This window comes from Scyliorhinus torazame, chromosome 11 (assembly GCF_047496885.1).
Source record: "Scyliorhinus torazame isolate Kashiwa2021f chromosome 11, sScyTor2.1, whole genome shotgun sequence".
Taxonomy (NCBI): domain Eukaryota; kingdom Metazoa; phylum Chordata; class Chondrichthyes; order Carcharhiniformes; family Scyliorhinidae; genus Scyliorhinus; species Scyliorhinus torazame.
Window position 1 is genome coordinate 15,973,675 of NC_092717.1, and position 25,507 is coordinate 15,999,181.

The 25,507-nt window shown below is 46.2% G+C and overlaps 1 protein-coding gene across 1 annotated transcript in view; it reads left to right on the forward strand.

Annotated features, from left to right (window-relative positions):
* Window positions 1–25,507, forward strand: part of atp9b (ATPase phospholipid transporting 9B) — a 412,539-nt gene that overhangs the window by 298,425 nt on the left and 88,607 nt on the right. The window contains exons 12-13 of the mRNA XM_072466981.1: window positions 9,818–9,978; window positions 10,631–10,773. Of these exons, the coding sequence (XP_072323082.1) occupies window positions 9,818–9,978; window positions 10,631–10,773 (304 nt within the window). The remainder of the gene's footprint in view (window positions 1–9,817; window positions 9,979–10,630; window positions 10,774–25,507) is intronic.

Here is a 25,507-nt window from a genome sequence, read left to right on the forward strand (position 1 = left end):
TTTCGACGTTTCTTCAGCAAGTTCATCAGTGGAGCCACCACGCTACAAACATTTTGCACAAATGTTCGATCAAATCCACTTATGCCAAGAAATCACGTTATTTCCCTTTGTCTCGAGGGTATCGGAAACTCCTCAATAACTGTTGGTTTCACATCCCGTGTGGCCATTCGACCCTGTCCAATTGTATGGCCAAGGAAAGTGACTTGGGCTTTTCCAAATTCACTTTTGGTGAGTTTTATCACCAAACCCGCCTCCTGAAGTCGATCGAATAACTCCATCAGATGTTTTAAATGTTCTTTCCATGCCTGGCTGAAAATTACCAGATTGCCGATGTATACTGCACAATTGGGTAATCCTGAAACTAACTTTGTTAGTGAACCCTTGAAATGTGGCTGGTGTGTTTTTCATGCCAAATGGCATAACTTTGAATTGATATATACCATTTGGAGTCACAAAAGCGGAAATCTCCTTAGCCCTTTCAGATAAAGGTACCTGCCAGTAACCTTTAAGTATATCCAGTTTGGAAATAAAAGCTGATTGTCCCACTTTCTCAATGCAATCCTCCAAACGTGGGATAGGATCAGAGGCCATTCTTGTAACTGCATTAACCTTTCTATAGTCCACACACAAACGTTGGGTACCGTCTGGTTTAGGTACCATCACTATGGGTGAGCTCCATTGGCTGCAACCCACTTCAATTATGCCATTGTTAAGCATACTCTCAATCTCTTTGTTAACCTGTGCCAATTTTAAAGGGTTAAGTCTGTATGGATGTTGTTTGATTGGAACAGCATTTCCCACATCTACATCATGTATAGCCATTTTAGTACTTCCCAATTTATCTCCACAAAACTCTTTCAGGTCAGTCCCTTTTTCCTCTGGAAGGTAACTCAACAATTTATCCCAATTTTTAAGAACATCCTCATTTTCCAATTTAATTTGAGGTATGTCAAATTCACAGTCATCTTGATTTGGTTCGTCGCTTGGAGTTAGTATCATTAAAACCTTTTTCTCTCCTTCCCTTTCAAAGTACCTTTAAAGCATAGTCACATGACACACTCGGTGAGTTTTCCTTCTATCTGGTGTTTTTATCACATTCACCTCACTTAATTTCCTTTCAATCTGATAAGGTCCACAAAACCTTGCTTTTAAAGATTCACCTACCACTGGTAACAATACTAAAACTTTATCTCGACTGGCAAAACTACGAACTTTTGATTTCTTGTCCCCTACCCATTTCATCACAGTTTGTGCAACTTTTAAATGTTGTCCAGCCAATTCACCTGCTCTATTTAATCGTTCCCTAAAATTTGACACGTAATCCAATAATGTAATTTCCAATTTCACACCCACCAATTTTTCCTTAATCAATTTAAGTGGTCCTCTTACCTCATGACTAAAAATTAGTTCAAAAGGACTAAATTTGGTTGACTCATTAGGTGCATCCCTAATTGCAAACAGTACGAATGGAATTCCTTTATCCCAATCCTCTGGATAATCTTGACAATAAGCCCTCAACATTGTCTTTAATGTCTGATACCATCTTTCTAATGCACCCTGTGATTCTGGATGGTACGCAGTTGATTTAAATTGTTTTATTCCTAAGCTATCCATAACTTCTTTGAATAACCTGGAGGTAAAATGTGATCCTTGATCCTATTGTATTTCTATGGGTAGTCCATATCTAGTAAAGAATTTAAGTAACTCCTCCACAATCTTTTTAGCTGTAATATTACATACTGGAACGGCCTCTGGAAACTTAGAAGACACGTCCATTATCGTCAAAAGATATTGATTCCCACTTTTTTTTCTCCGGAAACGGTCCTACGCAGTCACTTAGGACCCTTGTAAAAGGTTCCTCAAATGCTGGAATGAGTATTAAAGGCGCTGGTTTTATCACTGCTTCAGGTTTCCCTATCACTTGACATGTGTGACATGATTGACAAAATGTAACTACATCTTTATGTAGTCCAGGCCAATAAAAATGTTTCTGGATTTTAGCTTGAGTTTTCCTTATTCCCAAATGACCTCCCACTGGTACCTCATGTGCAACTCTCAACACCTCCTTTCTATACCCTACCGACAATACTACTTAATGAACTTCTGCCCACTTTTCATCCGCCTGCATATGTAAAGGTCTCCATTTTCTCATCAAGGCATCACTTTTACTTTTTCTGTATATAATGTTACGTTTACCTTGTTGTGTTAAGTGTTGTTAATGGTTATGCAAAAATTATGTTTTGATAAAAATCTGAAGAAAAATAATTTTTTTTTAAAAAAAGGCATCACTTTTACGGTAATAACACTCTGGTATACACATGTTAAAAAGGAAAGCTGGAAGGTTTACTTAGTGTTGTCGTCTTTGGGGGTTGTATTATTAATGGTTGCTAAGATGTTCATTATGTTTTATAAAGGTTAACTTGAGTTCATAGAATTAACATTGTTTGCTTTAAAAAATACTTTTCCATTTCTGCTGTGCCACACCTGTAGAGTGGGCCGTGTGCTCCCCATACCACCATCTATTAAAAGTTGTGGGTCAGGTGAACTCCATGATGCACTTTGGGGTTCTCTAAACCCTGGCCCATAACACTTGCAACTGGCTTGCAACGCATCACCTTATGGGGTGAGAGCAGTTGCTTGTCACATGATGGCAATGGTAAACAGAAGCTGATCACGTTTGCATGAAGATCCTTGACAGAGCAGAAATGATCGATGAGTAGATAGAGAAGGAAACACTGGGCATCATTTTCAGACTCAAATGTTTTTACCAATACCTGTATGGATGGAAATTTACTTTACTATCAGATCATCAACCACTGACAACGATAGTTGGGCAGAACACCAGTATGCCATCTCTCGCAGCCAGCCGGATGCCGAAAAGGGTGTTGCTTTTGTCAACACACACGATAAAATATCATCAATCAAATTTCCATGGAAATGCTGATGGACACTCTAGATTACCTTTACCTAACGAGGTGTTAATGAATAGTTCGAGTGGTGATATTTTCTATTTCGAAGAGGTCGGTAACACTCGTATAACCGCAGGAAAAGTTCAGAATTATACCAGAAATAAACCATTACTGTCAGAAGTTACAGACCTGGTAATTCGTGGCAAGACTGTGGGAGCAAAGCTGGAGCTGAAACCATACGTTACGCGAAGACCCGAACTATCAATACATGCTCTTTGTCTCTTCTGGGGAATGAGGGCCATCATTCCCCCATTGTTAAGAAAACGTGTCCTAACCAACTTCATGCAGGTCACTGTGGGATACTAAGGATGAACGAGATAGCTAGAAACTATATTTAATGGCCAGGCTCGATAGTGAAATGGAGGAGAAGGCGGGCATGTGTTCGATATGTGCAAAGGTTCGAAACCTGCCGCTACAAGTGCTATTACATACATGGGAATGGCCAGAAGGGCCATGCCAAAGAGTTCATATAGATTATGCTGGACTATTCGAAGGACAAATGTTTTTTCAATTATGGTAGATGCGCATTCAAAATTGCCTGAAATCGCCATTATGAAGACTACACCCTCGGAGAGAACAATAGAAAGTCTGGGTGAGATTTTTGCAAGATTCTGTTACCCTGAACAACATGTTAGCAACCATGGGCCCCAAATTATCTAAACGAGAACGGAATCCAACTCATCCGATCCACTCCTTCTCATCCTGCCACAGATAGGCTGGCTGAAAGGTTTGTTCAGTCAATGAAGCATTCATTGAAGGTAATCCATGAGCAAGGATCATTGTCTAAACGACTAGTCCAATTCCTGATGACATATAGGAATACAACACATTTGATAACCCAACGTTCTCTGGCAATACTCATGGTAAAACATCTGGTTACGCACAGAGTTTGATCTGCCGAGGCTGCCTAAGGCAGGAGAAATTGTTGAGAGGAAACAGCAAAGTCAGATTTTGCGATGTGAGAACAGGGCTAAATGCCATGTTTTCCAGAAAGGTCAGGAAGTATTGGCAAGGAACTATACCACCAAAGAGAAGTGGAGACCTGTCATTGTCTTATAACAGGCAGGACTACACCATTCAAACTCGGGATGATGCAGTGTGGGAAGACGGGCTGATCAACTTTTAGCAACTAGAACTAGTTTGCCAGAGGCAGAGGAGTCAATTGAGAGTCAGCAACAAACTGTGCCAAGTGAAGACCGAGATAGTCCTGAGAACCTGACAATACCAGAAACAGCTGTGGGGGACAATACTCCGGTTGAAGACCGAGTCAACCTCCGAACGCTACTTTGACTTAGGTAGAGATAAGACGGACCACGTCCAAACTAAACCAAAAACACCAGAGGTTGTAGTCAGCATGTAAAAGCAGATGTCTGAGGTTCGTCAGCAACCACACCAAAATTTACGTCCTCTGAAACATCTAACTTATTGATCGTTGTGTTCGTTAATTGTTCATGTTGTAAATTTTGATTATTTACATTATATCGTGTTTCATTGCAGGAACCTCAAATGTAATGGGGGAGGAAAGTGTTGTGTATTCATGGTAGATTCTAGTTGGAACAAGGTCACTTTAAGAGTCCGATCAAGTGATTTATTGATGACATCATCAACCAATTGCACGAGCAAATGGGCAGTCTATCTTTGCATCCTGTTGAGTGTACACCTTTACAATAAAATTCTTGTTTGTTTGTGCCTCCATGGTCGGCAAGCCTACCCTTTAAAAATATCACAGGTTTGGAACATTTTTGTTTTGTGGTACCTTTTTATTTTTGAGCTGTGACCAAGCTGACGTTGTGATACCCAGTAACAGAGGGAGGAGGGGACTGTTGGAAAATGAGGAGTTGGGGTTGCACTCACTTGTATCGCACTCGGGTGACATAGCCTGTCCAGAAATAGACTGTCCCATGTTGCCTCCCTCTCTTCCTTCTCCCCTTCCTCCTGCTCTTCCTGCTCATAAGCTGTTTATTGTGAACCTTGAGACAGCGAGTTGTCCCCTCATGATGGTGAGGCTGTGCAGTAGACCATGCCGTTTCTTGAAACCTGCTCTGCTGGGTACTGCAGGGCTCCTCCAGAGTAGTCCAGGCAACCGAAACATTGCTGCAGCATGCTGGTGGTTTACTCTATCACATCTCATGTGGCAGCAAATCTGTCATCGTCTTCACACTGCCCACGTGTGTGTGGGTTGTCAGCCATGTGGGCAACAGATAGCCGTGGTCACCCAGTAGGTGACTCAAAGCAACTTGCACAGTACTGCCACAAAGTGAAGGTGTATTGACTACTGCCAAGATCCTGGGCTTTGACCTGCATAATGTGGTTGTCCAGCAGTTGGCATTGAGAGAGTGGAATTTCTCTTAATTGAGGTATAGGACATAATTAACATACAACACCACAAGCTGAGGTGCACACAGTCAGTGGCACCGTGCATCATGGGGAAGTGTGCAATTGCGGCGAATCCATGTACTTGTTAAGCCTGCTTCTATCTGGGAAACCCCCCTCAGTGAATAGAGTGGGTCAGTGCAACAGTGGATGGCAGACACAAGGTGTTGATAATATCTGCAGCTCCAACCAGGAACAGGAACTCGATATGTAAACATTCATCGCCACAATCACCTTCACAGCCACTGGCAGTGTGGTCCTGCCAGTATTGAGGTTACAGTTGTGGCTGTTACAGTTGGCTGGTTTTAGTGCACGCCTCCTTGCCAAAGTGCATTGCCACTTTCCACATTGTTACTCATGAGGATCTGGAAGGAGAATTGCTCACTGGGAGGCTTCTCTTCAATCTCCATGCCATTCCACATTCCAAGGGGAATGGATACCAATGCACCCACACCTGGGAACAGCTGGTTTGCACAGAAGCTTGCCAAAAACCCCGAGAACCTGCCACACCACACCCTGCAGACTTTGGCAAACTTAAACAGCTACAGAGAGCTGTAATAGCCGTAGAATAGTCATAGAATCAAAGCAACAGCTGGAAGAAATCAAGCAGCAACTAACCTGGAAGTAGTTGTTAATTCCTTTAAATGGGGCTGGTGGGGTGTTCTTTCCTGCTGATAAATGTGTGCGCAGCTGTGCAAGGCTGAGAGAGGGGATTGGCTGCGGCGTTAAGATTTTAAATCCTACACTGATTAACATCACAATTTGCCTGCTCCGCAAACTTGCAGCGTTGTTCATTGAGTGCATGCACTAATGTGACACGTGCGACTCACCCCAGAATTGTGCACATCTGCTGCGGACCCCCCCCCCCCCCGCCCAATAGGTGTGATTGCCTCTTTCGTGTATTTAGGCCACGGCTCCATGTTTGAATTGGTCATCCGCTCCTCCCAGAGCATTGAAATGGCTCTTATCAAAGCCACAAGTGACCATGAAAATATGTTCCTACTCGTACTGCTCAACCTGTCTGGAGTTTGACAGGTTACCACACCATCCTCCTGCAATCCCTCTCCTTCGTTGTCCAGCTACAGGACCCATACTACTTCAGTGTATTTTTTGCCACCAGTCCAGACTATTCTCCTGGCAGGCCTCCTAAATTCCACACTCCATAAACCTGAGCTCATCCAAAGCCTTTCTCCTCCTGGCTTGCGCCAAATCCCATTAGCCGTGTGTTTTAGCATAGCTACATTAGCTCCCAAACTACCAACACCTCTTGTAAAGTTCTCACCTTCATGTTTAGATCCCTATACACCCGATTTTGAGTCATAATGGACTCTAAATATTAGGCACGATTTAACAGAAATGAAACAGCGTCCCGTGCCTAGTGCGTTTAGCTGGGTGTTTCATGGCACTGCCAAGACAGACACCGCTATTAAACGGGACTCTGCTTTTGAGTCAGCCAAGTGGGATGGAAATTTTCGGAAATGGGAGGAGAAGGGGATTAAGACACTAAAGGATTTGTTTCTTGCGGGTCGGTTTGCAGGATTGAAGGAGCTGGAAGCGAAGTATGGGCTGGAGCAGGGGGAAATGTTTAGATACGTGCAGGTTCAAGATTTTGCCAGAAAGGAGATACAGAGCTTCCTGGTGGAACCGGCCTCATTGCTGGAGGAGGTACTGACTGGTGATATGCATCACTGTAAATACACAAGGGGTTAATGTAAATACACTATGACTAAGTATACACTAGAGGGAGCACCAGAGACGCATGACATGCAGACATGCAGCTATTGAACACATATAATAGGACACGACCAATGGGCAGTCAAGTCACCCAGAGGTGACACTACCACAAGGGGGCATTACACAATCCATATATAAGGACAAGGCACACATGCTCTGTCTCTTTCCACTGGCAACACTTAGAGAGTAGGATAGGGGCAGATCAGAAGCATCACACCCACAATGTGGCTTAAAGCAGACTGGTTAGTTAGATTGAGTTACTATAGCAAGATTAGCAGGAGAGTCGAACTCGTAGAGAACTGTGCTAATGGTTCAATAAATCACATTGAACTTACTTCAAAGTCTAGAGTATCTTTTGGTCAAAGTTGCAGCCTGTGTTATCCCAGAGTACATAACACAACACTGACGACAGGGGGACTGGAGAAGGGGATAGTATCGGCGGTTTACAAAGCTATTTTGGAAGAGGAGAAGGCACCGCTGGAAGGGATCAAAGCAAAGTGGGAGGAAGAGTTGAGAGAGGGTATGGAGGAGGGGTTCTGGTGTGAGGTGCTCCGGAGAGTGAACACCTCCACCTCGTGTATGAGGTTGGGGCTGATACATCTGAAGGTGGTATATAGAGCACACCTCCAGGGCGAGGATGAGCCGATTCTTTGAGGGGGTGGAAGATGTGTGTGAACGTTGCGGCGGGGGGGGGGGCGCAAATCAAGTTCATATGTTTTGGTCCTGTCTAAAGCTGGAGGATTACTGGAAGGAGATTTTTAGGGTAATCTCTAAAGTGGTGCACGTGAAACTGGACCCGGGCCCTCGGGAGGCCATATTCGGGGTGTCGGACCGACCGGGGTTGGAAACTGGTGCGGAGGCAGATGTTGTAGCCTTCGCCTCGTTGATTGCCCGAAGGCAGATCCTGATGGGATGGAGAGCAACCTCTCCACCCTGTGCTTTGGCGTGGTGGGGGGACCTGTTGGAATTCTTGACTCTTGAAAAGGTTAAATTTGAACTGAGGGGAAGGATGGAGGGGTTCTGCAATTCATGGGCATTATTCATTATGTACTTTCAAGAACTGGATAACATCGAACATTAGTTGGGGGGGATAGTTGGGAAGGTTGGGGGGAGGGGGACTGTGTGTTAATGGTGGCTGTGGGTGATTCCTGATTCCTTTTTGTCATTTGTTTATGTTAACATGCGAGCTAATGTTTGGGGTTTGGTGGAAGGATGGGATCGTTGTTATTGATATGGGGATTGACATTATAGTCGTCAATGATTATTGTTTATTGTTGGTGGGTGCAAATTTGGGAACATGTGAAAAAGGAGAATGAAAATATATATATTTTTTAAATGGGACTCTGCTTAATTTCTGGGACTCAGTGACGTACGCCCCGCCAAGACCGCACTTAGTCCCATTTTCTGCACCAACGACCTCTGTCTGCCAGTGCAGGAAGAGAGATCGGGCCCCATTTAAAATGGCGGCCCAATCTGTAGACCCCCCCCCCCCCCCCCCACCACAGCCTCGGACCTCCCCAACACCCCAATAAGGGGGCCGTCGAGCTCCCCGGACCTCACCTCATAAGGGCACTCGCAGGCCCAATCGCTGTACATGGGCATGATGCCACCTGGACAACTTGGCACTGCCGGCTTGGCATGCAAAGTGCTATGGTGTCACCCAGGTGGTACTGCCAAAGTGCCAGGTTGGCAATACTATGATGCCCAGGTGGCATCAGGGGTGTCAGGCTACCACCCTGACCAGAGCTTTACCACCTAGGGGACCCCGATCGCCTGGGAGACCACCCCAGCCAAATGCTGCTACGCCTGGTCCACGTTTGTTGTAACCAGTGCTAAATAGCGCCTGCTCGGGCTCTTTGAGGCGAGACAGTTCGGTCCTGGGCTCTGGGTAGATCTGGCATAGATATATTCTAGTGAGAATAACTGCTCACTTGAAAATGCAAATCTGGGTCCCGACCTGAGTGGGAAGGATCCAGATCGCAATGCCTTGCGAGTTCTCGTTAGATCCAGTGAGAGGCCTTGTGAGATTTACCAGCCTCTCACATTGTGAGTCTGGCGTGGTGAGCCCAATAGATCGTGCCCTTTAGCTCTATGGCTGTCTCTACGCATACTGCCAGACTAGCTGAGTTTTTCCAGCATTTTGTTTTTATTTCAGACCTCGAGCACTGCAGTATATTTGCTTTAATTGTGTAAGTGCAAGTTGCTTCATAAAGATCAGAAAAGTTCCAACTGTAGATATGATTATTTTTTAAAGTTCCAATTAAGGGGCATTTTAGTGTGGGCCAATCCACCCACCCTGTACATCTTTGAGATTATGGGGGTGAGACCCACGCAGACATGGGGAGACTGTGCAAACTCCGCACGGACAGTGACCCGGGGCCGGGATCAAGCCCGGGTCCTCACCACCCTGAGGCAGCAGTGCTAAGCACTGCACCACTCTGCCGCCCCGATTTGTGATTTCTAATGGTCCTACTCGATGTTTTTTGGGGTGCGCCAATTTTCTGTGATTTGCCCATTACAAATATGGAGTAGAAAATAGGTAACAAATGCTTACCATCCGTATTGCAGCACATACAAGCTCTAGAGTTTTTATGAAGTGTAATATGACCAAATTGTGGCATATGCAAAATGCATCATAAAAATAATGATTGTAAAATATATTTAAAAAGCAGAACCCCCATTTTATATCGCCTTGGTTAAGTTGTACTAAATTAACTTGCATCTATTTTGATTTCTTGCAGGTCGGCTTGCTGGACCTGGAGCTAAATCGACTGACAAAGGCTTTATTTTTAGCTCTAGTTGTGCTTTCGGTGGTTATGGTAGCTTTACAGGGATTCGTGGGCCCTTGGTATCGTTACCTGTTCCGTTTCATCCTATTATTTTCCTATATCATCCCAATCAGGTAAGACTATTTTTTTTTTTTTTTAAACACTGCCCTAAAGCCACAGAAAACGAAAGTTGAAATTCATACCTGGTCCTAATTGTGAAGGAAACTGATCTTTATCATGAAACTGTAGGAGCAGATGCAGAAATATGTGGTGATCCCTGAGGGATCATACTGCTGTGAACAACTCGTCTACAAGCTCTGTCCCTTACCGTTCATTTATTGTTGCAGTTTTAGTTTCACAGTACGAACAAGTGACATAAAGTAGTCGTTGACATAATAACTGGCAAGGAATGCATTGTGAAGAAAAATTGTAATTCCATAATGGTTCAAATGTTAAATCCTGTTCTCCTATTCATTGCCATTTGCTTACTTCAATAGTCCTTGTATACTTGTCACCTGTTTTAATGTCTTTTTAAAATCAATTTTAATTTTTGCTATGTGCTTCTGACTTGCTCCCATTTCTAATAGCTTGGTTGTGAGTGAAATTGCATTAAACTTGTTTTAATTTGTTTATTATCATAAGTATAAAAATGCACTGATGGTATACTGTATCCGCAAATTGAAAATGCTAACTGAGGTTGGCCTTCCTAACAATGTTGGACTTGGTGCTTAAGACAAAGCTAAAATAAGTTGGAAGTGTTAACTTCTCTCTTTCCTGTTTGTGCAGTTTACGGGTAAACCTAGACATGGGGAAAGCAGCCTATGGTTGGATGATCATGAAAGATGATAATATTCCAGGCACAGTGGTTCGGACAAGCACAATACCAGAAGAACTGGGGCGTTTAGTTTATTTATTAACAGATAAGACAGGTAATGCTGGTGTCATCTGAGCTAGCGACACGTTTCTGATATTCTGTAACTTCTAACTTTGGATTTGCACTGCTCTCAAAATGTTGCCTGGCATTTTGAAATTTAAATGTGGTGAAAGCTAATAATCTGGTGTTGTGGATAAATTGAAAGGCACACAAAAAGCCCATTGCCAGCTCTCAGAAATGTTGGTTAAAGGAATTTTTAAATGGCTCTCAAACTCCTTTTGAGGCAAATTTATCAAAATCTGAACTATTTTTATTAATTGGAGGTAGCATATATGTAATTGGAAATGTTAGACGGCGAAGGTTTTTCTTTTTAGCTGCCTTGTGACTATTGTAAAAACACTTGTGAACAGCCAAATGTTTTTAAGGTGTTTAAAAAGTTGTCTTAAAGTATACATATTGTTCTTCATTCCGACCAGCATTAACGACTGCAAATAAAAATCTTTTTTAATCACCAGTATTTAGAGTAGATTACTATGATTATAGTCCTGTGTACCTTTTTATTCAACAGCTGTGTAAAAGTAAACTGTCTCTCAAGGCATTCTTCGAAAAAACCCATAAAAGCTTATGAAACCTTATGAAACCCAAGATTGCATCCCCCTCTCTCATTACTGTCCCACGTGCCCACCGGGGGCCTAACCTCACCAACCCCCTATCCTCCTGTCCATTGCTACACCCATGCGACTCTGCCAACAGATCGGTAATCACTGTCCGATGCACGCATTTGCCTCCAGAATGTCTTCACTCCCAAACAAGGAACTTGCCATTCATGATATTGTACAGGTCGAGTGTCCATTATCCCAAATCCTCAGGGCCAATCACATTTCGGATTTTAGATAATTATGGTTTTTGGATACCACATATAGGACGAAGCCTACTTGCATTACTATAGCGTAAGCCTAGCCTAGCTATAGTCTAAAGTAAATACAATGTCTAGAAACCTATCACAGAATAATGAATACAGGGTACCTGTAATTAATTCTCACCCGTGGCATCATCTGCAATTTGCTTGTAGCAGTGGGTTCAGCGTGTTGGCGAGGTCCGTGGCGAGTGCAGACAGAGAACTAAACAAAGAACTAGACTTCCCTCATTAAAAGGTGGCGAGGTTCGAGTTGGCTTGGATTGGATTTGTTTATTGTCACATGTACCGAGGTACAGTGAAAAGTATTTTTCTGCGAGCAGCTCAACAGATCATTATGTACATGAAATGAAAAGGAAATAAAGGAAAATACATAATAGGGCAACACAAGGTACACAATGTAACTACATAAGCACCGGCATCGGATGAAGCATACAGGGGTGTAGTGTTAATGAGGTCAGTCCATAAGAGGGTCGTTTAGGAGTCTGGTAACAGCGGGGAAGAAGCTGTTTTTGAGTCTGTTTGTGCATGTTCTCAGCTTCTGTATCTCCTGCCCGATGGAAGAAGTTGGAAGAGCGAGTAAGCCGGCTGGGAGGGGTCTTTGATTATGCTGCCCGCTTTCCCCAAGCAGCGGGAGGTGTAGATGGAGTCAATGGATGGGAGGCAGGTTTGTGTGATGGACTGGGCGGTGTTCACGACTCTCTGAAGTTTCTTGCGGTCCTGGGCCGAGCAGTTGCCATACCAGGATGTGATGCAGCCCGATAGGATGCTTTCTACGGTGCATCTGTAAAAGTTGGTAAGAGTTAATGTGGACATGCCGAATTTCCTTAGTTTCCTGAGGAAGTATAGGCGCTGTTGTGCTTTCTTGGCGGTAGCGTCGACGTGGGTGGATCAGGACAGATTTTTGGAGATACGCACCCCTAGGAATTTGAAACTGCTAACTATCTCCACCTCGGCCCCGTTGATGCTGACAGTGGTGCGTGTACAGTACTTTGCTTCCTGAAGTCAATGATCAGCTCTTTAGTTTTGCTGGCATTGAGGGAGAGATTGTTGTCGCTGCACCACTCCACTAGGTTCTCTATCTCCCTCCTGTATTCTGACACTAGGATCTCTATCTCCCTCCTGTATTCTGACACTAGGATCTCTATCTCCCTCCTGTATTCTGACACTAGGATCTCTATCTCCCTCCTGTATTCTGACACTAGGATCTCTATCTCCCTCCTGTATTCTGACACTAGGATCTCTAACTCCCTCCTGTATTCTGACACTAGGATCTCTAACTCCCTCCTGTATTCTGACACTAGGATCTCTAACTCCCTCCTGTATTCTGACACTAGGATCTCTATCTCCCTCCTGTATTCTGACTCTTCGTTATTCGAGATTGGATCAGGCACTTCCTGTGCTTAACAAAAAAAGGTACGGTTTTTGGATGTGTTTTATTTTGATTTATGGATAAAGGATACTCTACCTGTAGTGCCTGGTTATACTTTCCACCACCACCTCACTTAATCACAAATCAGTCTTGCCGCCTGCACCTTCTCTTTCAAGCACTTCATTTGTTCTATCCCTCTTGCCTCTCCTTTAAAGCCTTTGTTACCTAGTCCCATACCCTAAATTTCATCCCATTTCCTCTTATGCCTCTCTACTGTGGTTTCAATCATTTACAGGGCCGCCGCGGCCTGATCACTTCCTTGTATTGACCATAAGATATAGGAGCAGAATTAGGTCAATCGGCCCATCCAGTCTGCTTTGCCGTTCAATCATGGCTGATATGTTCCTCATCCTCATTCTCCTGCCTTACCCCCTTATTAATCAAGAACAATAGATTTTTGCTTGAGTTTCTGTTACCCACAGGGTTACTGACCAAGAGCTGGAAAGTGGAATTAGACAGAATGAAGGAACTAGACAGCATCGAGTCCCACTTCTTCACCACCCCATACCTGAGGGTCTCTGTTGGCTTTTGATCTCCAATGGCTCAAATTTGAAATTCTCAATCCCCATGTTTAAATCTCAGACAGAATGGTTCTTTCTTGGAGCATAAGAACTAGGAGCAGGAGTGTGAAATTTAGCCTCTCGAGCCTCCCACTCGCAACAATGTGCCCTCGGGTGTCTATTAACTCAGCTGCACTCTGTCCTCCACTTTTGATGTCCTGGAAAAACTTACACCATCATTTATCCTTGTTGTTCCATTGTATACCGTAGATTTTTGCTCCAGATCTGAGGAGGTATCCATAGCTATATATGCCTGGATAAACTCCATAGGGCCTTATTCATCTTTGCCAAGACTACCCACTACTCCAGCACCACTCTGGAGAGCAAACATGAACCCTGCTTCTTATCTCCAAGACCAACCAAGTAACATCTCTCGGCCCTCCTAATAACTTGCAGTATAACTGGATTCCTCTCCTCGAGTACCGTTTCCCCTTCCTTTTCAAATCCACTATCGCCAACCCTTCCTCGTAACCTGTCCTCCCATCCCCTCATTGCAAATGAGGACCCCAATTCCAACCTTATTTTCTTTTCCAAGTTGATGAACAAGTTGTCACTTCCCAAACATAGTGCGGATTCTTCTGGGATGTGGGTGCTGCTGATGAGGGTAGAGTTTAGTGCCTGTCCTACAGATGAAGACAGTGCTAAAGGGGTTATGCACCATAGCCACAGTTACAATCCATGTTCTTTGTGACATCTCTTGCAGTTGTTTTAATATCTCTAATCAGATTTCTGACCCTGCTGTAACATCAAAATGGCTCTCATCAAATTTGTAAATATATACTCTGACTGCCACTATTATACATTACCCCCTTTGCCAACTTGGCAACTTTTGACATGGTCAGCTACCATCTTCCTCCAAACGATCTCCTCTATTGTTACATCTCTGTGCGACACCCTTGACTTGGTTCCATTCCTCTGTATCTAGCCATAGCCAGAATATCTATAGTCATAGAATTTACAGTGCAGAAGGAGGCCATTCTGCCCATCGAGTCTGCACCGGCTCTTGGAAAGAGCGCCCTACCCCAGGTCAACACCTCCACCCTATCCCCATAACCCAGTAACCCCACCCAACACGAAGGGCAATTTTGGACACTAAGGGCAATTTATCATGGTCAATCCACCTAACCTGCACATCTTTGGACTGTGGGAGGAAACCGGAGCACCCGGGGGAAACCCACGCACACACTGGGAGGATGTGCAGACTCCACACAGACAGTGACCCAAGCCGGAATCGAACCTGGGACCCTGGAGCTGTGAAGCAATTGTGCTAACCACTGTGCTACCGTGCTGCCCCTAGTCGTGATTTGTCTTTGCATCCCAATGCCATGAGAATTCGGAATCTCTCAAGGACCGATTCTTGGCACCTTGATCTGCATATAGAGCCTTGCCACCACCATCTGTAAATAAGGGCATTGGCTCCCATATGTACACGAACACCCATGTGCCACCTCTCTTGACTTCCCCACTGCCTCTGTGTTGTCATCCAATTATGATGAGCTGCACATTGTTTTACCCAATGTTTAACTAAAGAAAAGGCATCGTCTTCAAACTAAACCACAAATTCCATCCTTTCCCTAGCCATTGTCCGGAATTCAACCAGTCTGTTTGAAACCTCGGCATGCAGTTCAATCCAAGGCTTACATCCTGGACACACATCATCTTGTATCATAAAGACTTCCTACTCCAATCTGTACCATTACCTCAGCTGTTCTGTTGAAACTATAATTCCAGCCTTTGCTCCTTTAAGACTGGATTGCTCCAATGCTCTCATTAAAGTTGATCTCATCCGAAACTCTGGTGTCTGTATCCTATCTCGCATCGAGTCCCACTTGTTCACTGCCCCATACCTGAGGATCTCTGTTGGCTTTTGATCCCCAATGGCTGAAATTTGAAATTCTCAATCCTCATGTTTAAATCTCTTTATGGTCTCTCCAATCTTTATAACTGCCCCAAATCCTGTGACTCCTCAACTCTGCATTTTTCTGACTCTGACCTAATGTGAATGCTGAAAAATGGCAGACGTGCCTTCAACCTACATCCCTCTGGTATTACCTTTCTGGAACCCCTTGATCTCTCTCCTCTTTTCAGACCCATCTGTTCAACAAAGCTTTTACCCTATTAATTGTTCTTACTTTGGCTCAGTATCCATTTTTTAATTACCCTTTTCTGCCAAGCTGGGTGTTTTTCTGCATTAAAGATGCTACATTAAGGAAAATTGTAATTGTGATTTGGTAATATCTCCTATGCAGTAAATCCAAACAATTTTTTAACAGTTGTTCCTTTGAAGAAATTTTGTTTATTTTGAACTGTAACTATTTCCTGTTTAATGTTTTAATTTTCCTGAAGAATATTGGTAGGCCAAACATCATGACACATTTGGTACATAATTACAGATTTTCAGAGCAGCTTTTATTTCCTTCTGGCCATTTCATTGTCATTACATCATTTACGAGTTGGTCAAGATTATTTAAGCGAGGGGGACTTTAAGCCTGGGAACTTTGGTTTGAATTCCATGCAACATTGCAAGTTCCACCTTGTTCATTGACCAAAATATGTGTTGGTTCGAGCCAACACCTGTTAAATGTCATTTTGCATTGTGCTTTTCTTAAGCTGCAGAAACAGAAATCACCGTCAGTAGCTAAACAGAATTTAAGTTGTTGGGTCTGAGGAACGTTGCAGTCTATCTTAATTGCAAGGTAGTCCTTTGTATGACTGCAAATTGGGTTTGTGCTTCATCAGTAAGCATTCTGACAAGAAGCGTCCATCACTTTGGCTTGCTCATTTACCATGACAGAATAGAAAATGAAGTGTCCCAATAATTACATTATAGTTTCCTTATTGTAGGACAAGAAAGCAATGTGGTATAATTAGGTTTGATTGGAGAGCATGTTTCCGGTAAGATCTGAAATTAATGACGTTGCTATAGTGACACATCTGCGACCACCAGTGCGTGAAACATAAAGTAATTCATTTGACAAGAGAAGACATCTGTTAACTGCGAGGATGCAGAGCATATTGACACTGACCTGAAATACTAGACGTTATGTGATAAATGAATAAATGGTGCTGAAACAGGAGGGCAGATAATTTGTACTTAATCTGCAAGTAGAGCTTTAATCTTCCCACTGCTTGCTTTTGATAATGCTATTGTTGAAGAACAATGCAGTAGAGAGCTCATAACTTCTAAATGGTAACTGTGGATGAACCCTAACGATGCAATAAATTAATCCCGGTGTCAATGGAATTTATCACTATTGTATTATGAAGTCATTAGTGGTGCAAACAGCTGGAACAACTTTTTGATAAATAGATATTGTGAACAATAATTATAACTTGGCACACTGCAAATTGCAATTCTTTTTACAGGTGTCAGCACAGGAATGTGCTTCATGTACATCATTTAAGTATTTTCTCTTAATAAATAACTAACATCAAGGGAATTCTAATGAAAAGGCTAAACTGCATATTGGTGTAGTGATCAGTTCAGTGATTCATTGACTTGATGTTCAACGCTGTATTTACGTTGCTTTCAGCCAAATGATTAATATACTTTCAGTTTGCTAAATGAAACTGGTGCATATGAAAATGCTACAGGAAAAGACCAGCTGGTCCACCCAGCCTGTCCATAGAGTTGTGATGCCTTTATGCAGTAAGATACAGACCACCATACCCAGGATTACAGGATAAACACTTTGTATGGTTGATTATCAGCAATAAAATTTCGATTGGTGTACACAGCATTAATATCATTCATGAAGTTGATCTTGCGCCACCCTTTACTTTTAAACTTGTAATAATTTTTCCTTTTGCTTAAAATTTAGCTGATTTATACTGTAATGACGGGGATAGTACATGATTTCAATTACTGTTTTAAAGATAAACCCCTCTTCAGCACTTGCCTGATATAAATGCGTTCATTTGTGGAGTAACATCAACTATGTAACCAGGAAATGTTGGGGTGTACTTGTTGAGCCCTCATTTACCAAAGTTTCTTCAGAAAAAGGGTTTAGGCTTAACCCTAAGAAACATTATTCTGCAATATTGCCTAGTAGCAGTTTTCTACTGGATTGAGAGGCAAACTTTACAGTGTAAATGGTTAGTACAATAAACATCGTGAATTAGAATTATTAATTCATTGTTTCAAGTGCTGACGAGTATTCAGCTTTGTAGTGAATAACATTTTCTTAAACAGTTGGTCTGTTTTTAGTCTACCCCAAGAATACTTGGAAAGCTCTTCTGATCAGGTGGTACCATGGAATCAGTTTGGACCTTGGCTTACCAACTTAGTACAGTTGACCCCTCTATATTCGATGGCAATGTTGATGTGGAGATGTCGGTATTGGTCTGGGGTTGGTACAGTAAGCAGTCTTACAACACCAGGTTAAAGTCCACAGGTTTGTTTGGAATCACTAGCTTTCGGAGCTCAGCTCCTTCATCAGGTGAGTCACCGGAGGAAGAAGCTGCACTCTAAAAGCTAGTGATTCCAAACAAACCTGTTGGACTTTAACCTGGTGTTGTAAGACATCTTACGATGGCAATGTTGACCTAAATTATGTGCTGTTGTCTTGAATTTGGCTTGAAGCAATGACTCGGGTGACATTGCTATCTATCTATTGCTTTCTATCAAAGTGGGAGTGTGAAACTGACCTATAGAATTACTGGGGGGGGGGGAGGGGAATTAAATTTTTTTAAAAAAAACTTACGGCATTGGGAATCTGTGGTACTTATTTTTTGCGCCTTTCTCCTGTCCATCATAGTTCAGTTTCATCTTGCGTTTAGAAAATTCTTGTCTTTTGAAACTTGCTTCTAATTGTAGCACATGACAGCTAGTCAGCTGTTATTTAATTAGCCGCCATCACATGGCCTTTGAAGACTGGGTGGTGGAGATTGTTTGCAAGTGATTTTGGTGACCAAAGTTGAAATAGTGATGATACATCTCCTCAACCTTATCCCAGCAAGGAAAGGAAAGATAATTAATGTCAGAGATTTTAAAACCAGGGTCCATAAAGAGCAAATTTGGTAACCACTTTTATGATTGGCAGAGTTATAGAATTGCTACAGTGTACAAGGTGGCCATTCAACCCATCATGTCTGCACTAGCTCTACGAATGAGTAATCCTATCTTCTCCCTGTAACCCTGCCATTCTTCCTTATTGGATAGCAATCTGATTCCCTTTTGAATTATTCAATTGAATCTGTCTCCACCACAACCTCGGGCAATGCATTCCAAGCCTTAACCACTCGCTGCGAAAAACTTTTCCTCCTCACTTTTTTGCTTCTTTTGCCAATCACTTAAAAGCTGTGCCCTCTCGTTCTCGATCCTTTCACGACTGGGGATAGTTTCTCCCTCTCTATTCTGTCCTGACCCCTCGTGATTTTGAATACCTCCTTTCAAATCTCCTCTCAGCCATCTTTGTCTTCAAGGAAAACGATCCATCTTCAGAACTGAAATTCCTCATCAATGGAACCATTCTCGCAAATGTTTTCTGCACTTTCTCTAATGCCTTGACGTCTTTCCTGAAATGTGGCTCCAGAACTGGACACACCACTCCAGTTGAGGCTGAACCAGTGTTCTTTGCAAGTTTCCCGTAACCACCTTGCTCTTGTACTCTATACTTCTATTAATAAGGTCGAGGATACTGTATGCTTTTATGAATTGTTCTCCAACTTCAATGACTAATGCACACATGCTCCTTACACCCCTTTTAGAGTTGTGCCCTTTGTTTTATATCGTCCCTCTGTGTTCTTCCTGCCAATGAGTCGCATCACATTTCTCTGCATTGAACTTCACCGGCCACCATTCTGCCCATTCCACCAGCATGCCTATGTCTTTTTGAAATTCAACACTAGACTCTTCACGGCTCACAATGCCTTCAGGTTTTGTAGCATGCGCAAATTTTGAAATTGTGCTCTGTGCACAATGGTCTCGATCATTAATATGCATCAGGAAAAGCAAGGGACTTCACTACAAACCTTCCCCCAACCCAAAAAACACCCATTAACCACTATGTCACTCGGCCAATTCCATATCTGTGGTGCTACCATCGCTTGTACTCCATGATCTATAATTCTGCTCACAAGTCGTTGTGTGGCACTGTCAATTCCATTTTGAAAGTCCATATGCACCACACCAGCAGCATTACCCTCAGCAACTCTCTGTTCCCTTTTTAGAAAAACTCTTAATTCAATTCAATGTTTCCTTAAGAAATCCTTGTCAGTTTTCTTTACTTAACCCACATCAGTACGTGTCGCTATTCACTTTGTCCCAAATTATTGTTTCCAAAGGTTTCCCCAAAGTGGAGTTGGACTGACTGGCCTGTAGTTGCTGGGCTTATCTTTACACCCTTATTTTGAACAAGTGTAACATTTAGCAATTCTCCAATCCCCTGGCACCGTCCCTGAGTCTTAAGGAAGACTGAAAAGTTTTGGCCGGTGCCTCTACAATTTCTGCCCTCACTTTCTTCAGTATCTTCTGGAAGAATCTCATCCAGTCCTGATGCCTTCTCAACTTTAAAATACAGATGGCCTATCCAATGCCTACCCCTTAGTAATTTTAAGCCCTTCAATGGGCCAGATTACCTTCTCCTTGCAGCATCTTCCTTGGTAAAGACAGATGCAAAGTATTAATTCAATACCTCTGCTGTGCCCTTTTTCCTCTAAGCATAAATTTCCCTTTTGGTGCCTAATAGGCTCCACTACCTCGTACCACTGTTTATATGCCCATAGAAGACTTTGGGATTCCCTTTTGTGTTAGATGCCAGTCTCTGTCAATATTCCCTCATGACTTCTCTTATTTTCTTTTTCAACTCCTCTTTGAACCTTCTATATTCAGCCTGGTTCTCAGCTGTATTTTCTACCTGACATCTGTCACAAGCACACATTTTCTTCTTTATGTTAATTTTTATCTCCTTTGTCATCCAGGGGGCTCTGGATTTGTTTGCCCTACTTTTCCCCATTAAGGGAGTGCACCTTGATTGTGTTAGAACTATCTCTTCTTTGCAGGTAGCCCATTGTTCCGCTATCATTTTTTCCTGCCAACCTTTAACTCCAATTTATTTGACCCAGATCCGTTCGTACCCCTTTGAAGTTTGCTTTTCCGGAATTAACTAATTAACTATTGTTAGACTAGATGGTTCTTTGTTCTTTTCCACAGCCAGCATGAAATGTTGTGATACGAGGATCACTGTCCCCTAAATGTTCTCTACTGAGACTTGATTCACTTGGCCATTTCATTCCCAAGGATCAGGGGCGCGATTCTCCACTCCCACGCCGGTTGGGAGAATCGCCTGGGCTGCCAAAATTTCCGGGGACGCCGGTCCGATGCCCTCCCGCGATTCTCCCAAGCGGCGGGAACGGCCCGGTCGAGTTTCGCGGGCCGCAGGCCGGAGAATCGCCAGAGACACCCAAAATGGCGATTCTCCGGCACCCCCGCTATTCTGAGGCCTGGATGGGCCGAGCGGCCAGGCCAAAACGGCGGGTTCCCCCCGGCGCCGTCCACACCTGGTCACTGCAGTCGTGGGCGGTGCGTGAACGCTGGGGGGGGGGGGCGGCCAGTGGGGGGGTGAGGGGGGATCCTGCACCGGGCTTCACCTGGAATGTGGGGTGGCCCACGATCAGTGCCCACCGATCGTCGGGCCGTCCTCTCTGAAGGAGGACCTCCTTCCTTCCGCGGCCCCGCAAGATCCGTCCCCCATCTTCTTGCGGGGCGGACTTGGAGAGGACGGCAACCACACATGCGCGGATGACGTCCATTATGCGGCGCAGGCCGCGTCATCTATGCGGCGCCGCTTTTGCGCGGGCGACAAGGCCTGCCGCGTGTAGATGACGCGGCCCCGATACTGGCCCATTGTCAGGGCCTGAATCGGTTGGGACCAGGGCCGTTCGGCGGCGCCATGAACCTCGACGGCGTTCACGACGGCGCGGCCACTTCGGCGTGGGAGTGGAGAATCCCGCCCCAGGTCTGGCAGTGCCTCATTCCTCTTTGGCTGGATACACAGAAAAGTTCCCTGAACGCAATCTAGGAATTCTTGCCGCTCTTTCCCCTTTACGCCACTGCTAATCCAGTCTATATTCAGGGAATTAAAGCTCTGCATTGTAAGTATTCTATAACTTTTGCACCTTTCAATAATTATCTTATAAATTTGTTCCTCTACATCCTTCCCACTAGTTGGTGTCCTACCACTCAGCCGTGTAATTGCATATTGTTTTTGTTGCTTAGCTCTAGCCAAGTAGATTCTGTCCTTCACTTTTCTCAGACACATTCTTTCTCCAGCACTGCAATGCTCTCCATAATCTATGTCGCCACCCACCTCCCTTTTTATTCCTTTCCTATCTTTCGTGAACACTATGTGATCAGGAATGTTTAACACCCAGTCCTGAAATTACTTTGAGCCAGGTTTTTGTTAAACGCACCAAAACATATTCCCACATGCCAATCTGCTCCTGCAGCACTCAGTCTTATTTGCTGCAATTGGTGCATTCACATACATGCACTGTAACCCTGATTTAGACTTTGTTTCTTTATCCCTTACTCTGACCCAACTATTAACTTACTATTCCTTATTCTAGTGCTATCTATCACTCCCAGTATCCTGTGCACCTTATTATTCCTCAGTGATATTATCTCTGCGTTCCCACACCCCTGTCACATTAGTTTAAACGATAGCACTAGCAAAAGGCCCAGCAAGAAACCCGGTCCCAGCTTATTTCGATGCAACCCATCAGGCCTGTACAGGTCCTATTTCCCCAGAACCACACCTAATGCCCCAAGAATCTAAAGCCCTCCCTCCTCCATCATCTTTCCAACAATGCAATCATCTGCTTTGTTCTCCTATTTCTATACTCACATGTGCTGAAAGGGGGAGTAATCCATAGATTACTACCTTTTCTGACTGTGCTTGCTAGTTTCTGATCTAGCTCCCTAAATTCTGCCTGCAGGACCAAATCCCTCTTTCTGCATATGCCGTTTGTGACAATGTAGACCACGGCTGCTGGCTGTTCACTCTTCTTCCTCCCCAGGATGCATCCTTGACCCTGGCACCAAGAGAAAACGCATCCTCCTGGATTCACGTCTGCAGCTGCATGAATGCCTAACAAATCACCTTTCGATATTGCTCTTCGAGTCTTCCTTGTAACCCTCCGCCCTGACGGCTAAGCCTCCCATGATGCAACGGATGTGGTTCTGTCTGCATTTCCAGCTGAGCCATCGCTCCTCAGTATTTCGAACTGAATACTGGTTAAAAATTGGCATTCTGTGTGGTGGTCATTCTCTCTCTCTCTGCTCTCCTCTCTCTCTCTCTGCTCTCCTCTCTCTCTCTCTGCTCTCTTCTCTCTCTCTGCTCTCTTCGCTGTCCTCTCTCTCTCTGCTCTCCTCTCTCTCTCTCTGCTCTCTTCTCTCTCTCTGCTCTCTTATTTCTGCTCTTCTCTCTCTGCTCTCCTCTCTGCTCTCTGTTCTCTTCTCTCTCTCTGCTCTCTTCTCTCTCTCTGCTCTCTTCTCTCTCCCTCTCTGCTCGCTTCTCTCTCTGCTCGCTCCTCTCTCGTTCTGCTCCCTTCTCTCTCTCTCTCTCTGCTCGCTTCTCTCTGCTCGGTTCTCTCACCTTGCTTCTCTCTCTCTGCTTGCTCCTCTCTCTCTCCCTCTCTCTCCCTCTCTCTCTCTCTCTCTCTCTCTCTCTCTATCTATCTCTCCCTCTCCCTCCCTCTCCCTCCCTCCCGCACCCTCCCTCACCCTCCCTCACCCTCCCTCACCCTCCCTCTCCCTCCCTCACCCTCCCTCACCCTCCCTCACCCTCCCTCTCCCTCCCTCTCCCTCCCTCTCCCTCCCTCTCCCTCCCTCACCCTCCCTCACCCTCCCTCACCCTCCCTCACCCTCGCTCTCTCTCCCTCTCTCTCCCTCTCTTCCCCCTCTCTTCCCCCTCTCTCCCTCTCCCTTCTTTCCCTCTCTTCCCTCTCTCCCCCTCTCTCCTCCCTCCCTCCCTCTCTTCCCCCCTCTCTTCCCCCCCTCTCTTCCCCCCCTCTCTTCCCCCCCTCTCTTCCCCCCCCTCTCTCCCCCCCCTCTCCCCCCCTCTCTCCTCCTCTCTCTCTGCTCCCTTCTCACTCTCTTCTCTCTCTGCTCTCTTCTCTCTCTGCTCTCTTCTCTACTCTCTTCTCTGCTCTGTTCTCTGCTCTCTTCTCTGCTCCTCTGCTCTCTTCTCTGCTCTCTTCTCTGCTCTCTTCTCTGCTCTCTTCTCTGCTCTCTTCTCTGCTCTCTTCTCTGCACCCTCTCTGCACCCTCTCTCTCCACTCTCTCTCTCCACTCTCTCCCGCCACTCTCTCTCCCGCCACTCTCTCTCCCGCCACTCTCTCTCCCGCCACTCTCTCTCCCGCCACTCTCTCTCCCGCCACTCTCTCTCCCGCCACTCTCTCTCCCGCCACTCTCTCTCCCGCCACTCTCTCTCCCGCCACTCTCTCTCCCGCCACTCTCTCTCCCGCCACTCTCTCTCCCGCCACTCTCTCTCCCGCCACTCTCTCTCCCGCCACTCTCTCTCCCGCCACTCTCTCTCCCGCCACTCTCTCTCCCGCCACTCTCTCTCCCGCCACTCTCTCTCCCGCCACTCTCTCTCCCGCCACTCTCTCTCCCGCCACTCTCTCTCCCGCCACTCTCTCTCCCGCCACTCTCTCTCCCGCCACTCTCTCTCCCGCCACTCTCTCTCCCGCCACTCTCTCTCCCGCCACTCTCTCTCCCGCCACTCTCTCTCCCGCCACTCTCTCTCCCGCCACTCTCTCTCCCGCCACTCTCTCTCCCGCCACTCTCTCTCCCGCCACTCTCTCTCCCGCCACTCTCTCTCCCGCCACTCTCTCTCCCGCCACTCTCTCTCCCGCCACTCTCTCTCCCGCCACTCTCTCTCCCGCCACTCTCTCTCCCGCCACTCTCTCTCCCGCCACTCTCCCTCCCGCCACTCTCCCTCCCGCCACTCTCCCTCCCGCCACTCTCCCTCCCGCCACTCTCCCTCCCGCCACTCTCCCTCCCGCCACTCTCCCTCCCGCCACTCTCCCTCCCGCCACTCTCCCTCCCGCCACTCGCCCTCCCGCCACTCGCCCTCCCGCCACTCGCCCTCCCGCCACTCGCCCTCCCGCCACTCGCCCTCCCGCCACTCGCCCTCCCGCCACTCGCCCTCCCGCCACTCGCCCTCCCGCCACTCGCCCTCCCGCCACTCGCCCTCCCGCCACTCGCCCTCCCGCCACTCGCCCTCCCGCCACTCGCCCTCCCGCCACTCGCCCTCCCGCCACTCGCCCTCCCGCCACTCGCCCTCCCGCCACTCGCCCTCCCGCCACTCGCCCTCCCGCCACTCGCCCTCCCGCCACTCGCCCTCCCGCCACTCGCCCTCCCGCCACTCGCCCTCCCGCCACTCGCCCTCCCGCCACTCGCCCTCCCGCCACTCGCCCTCCCGCCACTCGCCCTCCCGCCACTCGCCCTCCCGCCACTCGCCCTCCCGCCACTCGCCCTCCCGCCACTCGCCCTCCCGCCACTCGCCCTCCCGCCACTCGCCCTCCCGCCACTCGCCCTCCCGCCACTCTCCCTCCCGCCACTCTCCCTCCCGCCACTCTCCCTCCCGCCACTCTCCCTCCCGCCACTCTCCCTCCCGCCACTCTCCCTCCCGCCACTCTCCCTCCCGCCACTCTCCCTCCCGCCACTCCCCCTCCCGCCACTCCCCCTCCCGCCACTCCCCCTCCCGCCACTCCCCCTCCCGCCACTCCCCCTCCCGCCACTCCCCCTCCCGCCACTCCCCCTCCCGCCACTCCCCCTCCCGCCACTCCCCCTCCCGCCACTCCCTCTCCCGCCACTCCCTCTCCCGCCACTCCCTCCCGCCACTCCCTCTCCCGCCACTCCCTCTCCCGCCACTCC